At 50.2% G+C, this 5,558-nt stretch overlaps 1 protein-coding gene across 1 annotated transcript; it reads right to left on the bottom strand.

Annotated features, from left to right (window-relative positions):
- Window positions 1-775: 775 nt before the first annotated feature.
- Window positions 776-4,025, bottom strand: LOC127333356 (probable 5'-adenylylsulfate reductase 1, chloroplastic). Its single transcript, XM_051359747.1, has 5 exons — window positions 3,853-4,025; window positions 3,318-3,606; window positions 1,779-2,265; window positions 1,381-1,695; window positions 776-1,275 (listed from the first exon to the last, which is right to left on the bottom strand). The coding sequence occupies exons 1-5, from the start codon at window positions 3,908-3,910 to the stop codon at window positions 1,045-1,047; spliced, it is 1,380 nt and encodes a 459-aa protein (XP_051215707.1). The 5' UTR covers window positions 3,911-4,025; the 3' UTR covers window positions 776-1,044.
- Between the last annotated feature and the right edge of the window lie 1,533 nt (window positions 4,026-5,558).

Here is a 5,558-nt window from a genome sequence, read left to right as displayed (position 1 = left end):
CAAGATTGGCAGCCGACCTTTGATCCTGGCGGGCAGCAACTCTAGAGTCTGGTGCCGGCGTTGCGTCAGGTTTTCTCCAACCACCAGCGGAGGCCCTATCGTGGACTCGCGGCGGAGCTCATCCTCCCAATTGGTCTAGTCCCCGGTGCTGGTGGCGACGGCCGTCGCTTGGTCCTGTGATCGCCTGCGGTGTCGGAGGACCCGATTGCTTTTTCTTCTATTTGTTCAGGGTCTATTCTGTAAAAGCTAGGGACCTGTTCTTGGAGGTTCCTTATGTATTTTGTACCACACCGCTTTATGTTTAATGCAGTATCCAGGCTCTTCGTGGCCTATCCCGGTTAAAAAAAAGGTTCTTGAAAACGGGCCTTTTGCTCTTTGCATTTCTAATTCAGCATCTACTATTCCAACATACTGTACATATTCTTCTCTCCTGCTTCCTCTATCACTGATCATCTTCCGCCATGGCATCATCAGGTTGATCATTCATCGGAACAGCTGAGATCCTTGCTATATTATGAACAGGAGGTCTCGACCTTTCTCCTATCAAGGCCATTCTTGAAGAACATTTGCACATTCCCTCAAATCTTGCTGTTCCTGCTAGGATTAAGACCTGCCCAATATGATATGAATACACAGCCTAGGGGGCAGAAATCGTTACGCCATGTAAAAAAAGGACGCCTAGTAATTTGGATTTGACAAGCCCTCCAAGCTTCGTGATTGATGGTGCTTAAATGGATATTTGGTTTACGAGTGAAAGTAAGTGATATGCTGCCAATTCTAGGTAAAGCCTCCGATCAAAACTTTCATAACTATACTCTTATTTCAAACCCTTACAAATCTCCCCTTATTGCTAACTACAGCTACACACAAATCCCAGCCCTTTATAATGGAGGAGCTTTCATTTGACGCTGTCCCTGCCTCCCCACCCTGTCTACAACATTTGATTTGATATTTTGAACCGTTCTCTTGCTTATACAGTGCCTACTAGACGCCGCCAGTACAGTACAATGCAGAGAACGATGGTTCTCCTGTTCCCCGACCACCCTATCTGAGGCTGTTGACGAAGGCGAGGAGCGAGTCGACGTCCCTCTTCTCGGATGGGTACTTGATGGGCCTCGCGGTGCGGCTGGGGAAGAGTAGAATCGTCGGGAAGCTCTGTAGCTGCAGCTCCGCCTGCGCGAACGGCTTCTGCTCGCCGTCGGCGCGGAACTTGGCCACCTTGATGCCTGAGCCGCTCAGCTTCTCGGCCAACTCGATGTACGACGCCTCCATCGCCTGCACAACACAGCGCATCACAAGATCGATTCAGCAACCATAGCTCTCGGTTCTGATGCAAGTGGAAAATGAAAATCAGCTTGAAATTGCGATCTCGGTTTGTACCTGGCAGAACGGGCACCAGGGAGCATAGAGGACAGTGACCCACGGCTCTGTGCGGTTCTCGAGCCGCAGGAGGTTCTCGATCCCTGGCCGGGTGAGGTTGACGATGGCCTGGCTCTGGAAGATGTCCGGAGCGCTGGCCTCCGCCGAGCCATTGCCGTTGACACCGACCTTGGGTGCGCCCTCCTTCTCAATGTTGCCCTTGTGGAGGCCACACTCCTTGGCAGCGGCGTCCTCCCACCACCACCTCCCTTCCCTCTCGTGCTGCCCCGGCAAGACGGGCCTGGTGCACGGCTCGCATCCAATGGAGACGTATCCCTGAAACACAAAGTTCAGTGCACGATGGTCAGTTACCTGTCTAGATATAAATCCCCAAATGACACCTCTGCAATAGAACTTACTTGAGCATGTAGGGCGTTCACAGGGACATCCATGGTCCTGAGGAAGGTCCACACGTCCTTGCCCTCCACATTGGCAACAGGGTTCCACTTGATCAAGCTACCAGCTCCACCATCCAGCCCTTCAAAAGAAGGATCAACCTGTACAACAGGGATGCTGGCCCTGGTGCCAGGGGACTGGTCCTTCCTCTGGCCGGTGATCCAGGCCTTGAGGCCCTTGAGGGCTTTCCTCAACGGCCGCACCTTCCTCACTCTGCAGCACTCCTGGTGGCCGTCCTCGTAGAAGGAGAAGAGGCCCTTGCTCCTCACCAGGTCCTGCACCTCACCGGCCTCCGGGAAGGTGTACTCGATGTGGATGCCGTAGTGTTTCTCCACCTTGTCGAACAGCTGGTACGTCTCCGGGTTCAGGCGCCCCGTGTCGAGGCTGAACACCCTGAAGGGCCGCCCCGTCAGCTTCGCGTACTCGATCAGTGCCACGTCCTCCGCTCCGCTGCACATTTCATGGTGAATCGACATCAGTCAAACGGCAAACACTTTCTTGTGCATGTAATGAAAGATTTGTCAATGTTGTACTCTACTTCATGTATACACTACGGAATAGTAGATGCTGCTGTTGTTTGTGTGTAGTCATGCCTTTGTGTCATGATACTCTAATAACTCTCCTTTTTTTATATGACTCTAATATCCATCCTGTTTGTTAGGCATAAGAACAAACTAAAACCAGCAATCTTGAGGAGTACTATAGCTGGTACCAAGACTACACGGCAGGTACAAATTGCGTTTCCTTCATTCCTTGTCTCGTCCTTTGGGAAGTTGCTAGCAACAATGCGGTTGTCCTCCTAATAAAGGATTGGAATCAAAAAGTGAGGTCAATACGTAACGGAATCTATTTAGGCTGCTATCGTCCTTTCGCGCCAAAGCTTTTCTCTGTTCCGTGTAATATTCAAGCGTTGGTTCTGTCCGCTTGTGCGTGGCTGGTGGGCCATAATTCTAGCTCTTGGTCTGAGACAACGGGCAAAATGAACCTAGACGTCCTCACAGTTCCGTTCAAGTGTCTAGATTCGCTGATTAATCAACAAACAGGAAGTGGAGTTGCCAACCGGACCCGACCCGCCCCTTTTCGTAGAAGTATCTTAATACTCATACTCACTCGTGGCAAAATTATACCATACCTCCATCTAAAAATTGGTGTCTTATTTTTTTCTAGATAAATGTATAAGGAAAATTTAAAAGTGGCTATAAATTATGAAGATCACAATCTTGCAGACCCACTTGTCAGTAGTAGCATAAGGCTCAAAGTCTCAAGCCCGCCATTGAGATCACAATCGCGTACAGCGTACTGAGTTATCAGCTGAGGATCGGCCTAGCAATACCAGGAATCTCCACGACCACTCGTTCTGAAGATACCGAGATGCCCCACGGGAGCCACACGAGAGGAGATTAGCGTACGTTAACGGTAACGCAGCGAAACGTGTGGTATCCAGCAACGTATTCTAGGATCCAAGACCTCATAAAATACATGAGCTGTGCGTGGTTTCTCACCTGAAGGCGATGGCGATTTCGGATCCGAAGAGGTCGAGCGCCCGATCCATGATCTCCAGCGGCGACGCGCCCACCAGCTCCTGCGCCAGGGCCTCGTAGTCCACGGACGCCGCGTCGGACACCTCTTCCTCCACAGGCGCCACCGGCGCTGCGGCAGCAGAGGCAGAAACCGGCTTCCTCGCCGGCTCCGCCGCGCGCAGCGGCCGCACCGCCCTCGCGCGCTGGCTCTTCGCCGCCGGGGCCGATGGAACCACGGCCACCTGCTGCCTCACGGCTCCAATCCTCACGGCTGCACGGGCAAAAGCAGGGAGCAAATTCAGACGAATTGCTTCTTGTGGGCGAATGCGGATGAATTCAATATGTAGAATTCCGTAATTTTATCACGAAGTGCGCGAGCAGATGGCAAAAAACTAAAATTCAGACCAAAATTTATCAAACTTTCTGACTAAATGCGAACCGCGTGACCATCATTGCCACAAATTTGAAACTACAAATTCGAAAGGCAGAGCTGAAGAAGAAGAAGAATCATCCTCACCTTTGAGATCGCGTGGGGCGATGGAGTGCGACGAGATGGAAGCAGTAGCGGAAGCCATTGATTATGCCGCGCTCGAATCCTTCCGCACCCTCACAACAAATTCACAGGGATGTGTTGCCCGAGTTGGCGAATGCGTTTGACTCGTGTGTTTTCTCTGTGGCGTACGGTGGGAATGGGGCTTTACATATAGCTCGGGCGGGAGCCTAGGTTCATTGAACCTGGACGGGTTTCAGGAGCGGCAGCCGGAGGGGCCACCTGCCAGGCTTTCTATTGGCGGGGGGCGTCAGGGTTTTCTGGCCGATCGAAGCAGTGGCGTCACTTGGCACCGCGGAAAGGGCCATTGGCGTGTGGGCGCCACATGGCAGCGAGGCTTGCACGGGATCTGCTGAGTTGGACGGGTATGTGGGCGTCTGGATGCCGCGCTCCGCCGACCGCCCTCCACCTCACATGCCACGTCTATTCGTATATCTACAGTGCTTAACTAGAAATGTCGATTCATCTGCTTCCTCTGTCCCCGAAAAAAAAAGACATAGATTTGTGTAAATTTACATTTAACTAGACGAGATTTAGTGTATTGATATATATATAGACAAATCTGCAACATCCTCTTTTTAGGACGGAGGAGGTAATACTCCCTCCGTCCACAAAAGCATGTCTCAACATTGTCAAGTTTACATGCATCTACTGCATATACATATATATTTTGACAAACTTGAGACATCCTTTTGTGAACGGAGGGAGTACAACTAATCTTGATTTTACGCTTGGGACAGACGACTGAGTACCAAGCGGGGCATGCCAACATGGAGGCCTCATTGATGTAATTGTGGTTAGGGTTGTAATAAGTCAGTGATGTGTGGGAGTTGCAGCATTGCATAGCTAGCTTGGGTTACAAGGAGGTCGGGTAATGCGACACTTCGGCCTCTTATGGGCGCCGGATTGTCGGGGAACGGTATCGAAAGATGGTGGAGGGTACTTACATAGGGCTTGGGGATCAACTAGGCGGATGTCAGGTCATCGATCCTAAGCTAAGTTGGTCCCGAGGGCGTGGGAGGCCTCGTGCAGCGCAGGGCTCTAGGGCAGGCTATCTCGACCAAGAAAGTCAAGGTCATCCAATCTCGCTCCTCATAGTAGTAAATCGTTTTTTTTTTTGGTTTTTTCTTCCCCTTTGGAATGGTATCGTGGTGGTGCGGCGCTCGGTGTTTGAGTTCCATGCCTTCTTCAAAAATCTTGCCACGGTGGCAAGAAAGGATGAGGCGAGACCAATTTTTTTTTAGATTCTTTGTACTAATATGAATGATTGTTAATACATTGATGGATTTTCGCAAAAAAAGGATGAGGCAAGGTCCTCTATTGTGGCGGCTAGCACTCACCCCATGTCTCGAGGGAATTTTCTTTTTATGAAATATAGTACAAACTCAGATGCTCACAAATACGTACATTACATTCACCCCCTATGAATGTGCGTACACCCTACCTCTATGAGAACTTCTAAGACACTAAATCCAAACAAATAATCCGACAGATCTTGAAATTGACGAAGTCATCACATCATCTCGCTATCAACGAAAACATCACCTCCTATTAAAAAATATATTTTGCTTGTGAGACACCAAAACATCAAACCCAGGGTTTAAACTCTCTAATTTGGATGTCTCCTAGCCATCCAGCCACAACGGTTATTCTTGGCTAAGAGAATTTCTCGT

This window comes from Lolium perenne, chromosome 2, assembly GCF_019359855.2.
Source record: "Lolium perenne isolate Kyuss_39 chromosome 2, Kyuss_2.0, whole genome shotgun sequence".
Classification (NCBI taxonomy): Eukaryota; Viridiplantae; Streptophyta; class Magnoliopsida; order Poales; family Poaceae; genus Lolium; species Lolium perenne.
Note: the sequence above shows the minus strand (reverse complement) of the source record. Positions and strands in the feature narration are given on the sequence as shown.

Excerpts from the sequence above, each read along its gene's own strand:
- LOC127333356 (XM_051359747.1), bottom strand. The coding sequence starts at position 3,910 with ATGGCTTCCGCTACTGCTTCCATCTCGTCGCACTCCATCGCCCCACGC. Across the intron at positions 3,607-3,852 it reads CGCCCCACGCGATCTCAAAG|CCGTGAGGATTGGAGCCGTG; the intron begins GTGAGGATGATT and ends TTGCCCGTGCAG. Across the intron at positions 1,696-1,778 it reads TGAACGCCCTACATGCTCAA|GGATACGTCTCCATTGGATG; the intron begins GTAAGTTCTATT and ends TTTGTGTTTCAG.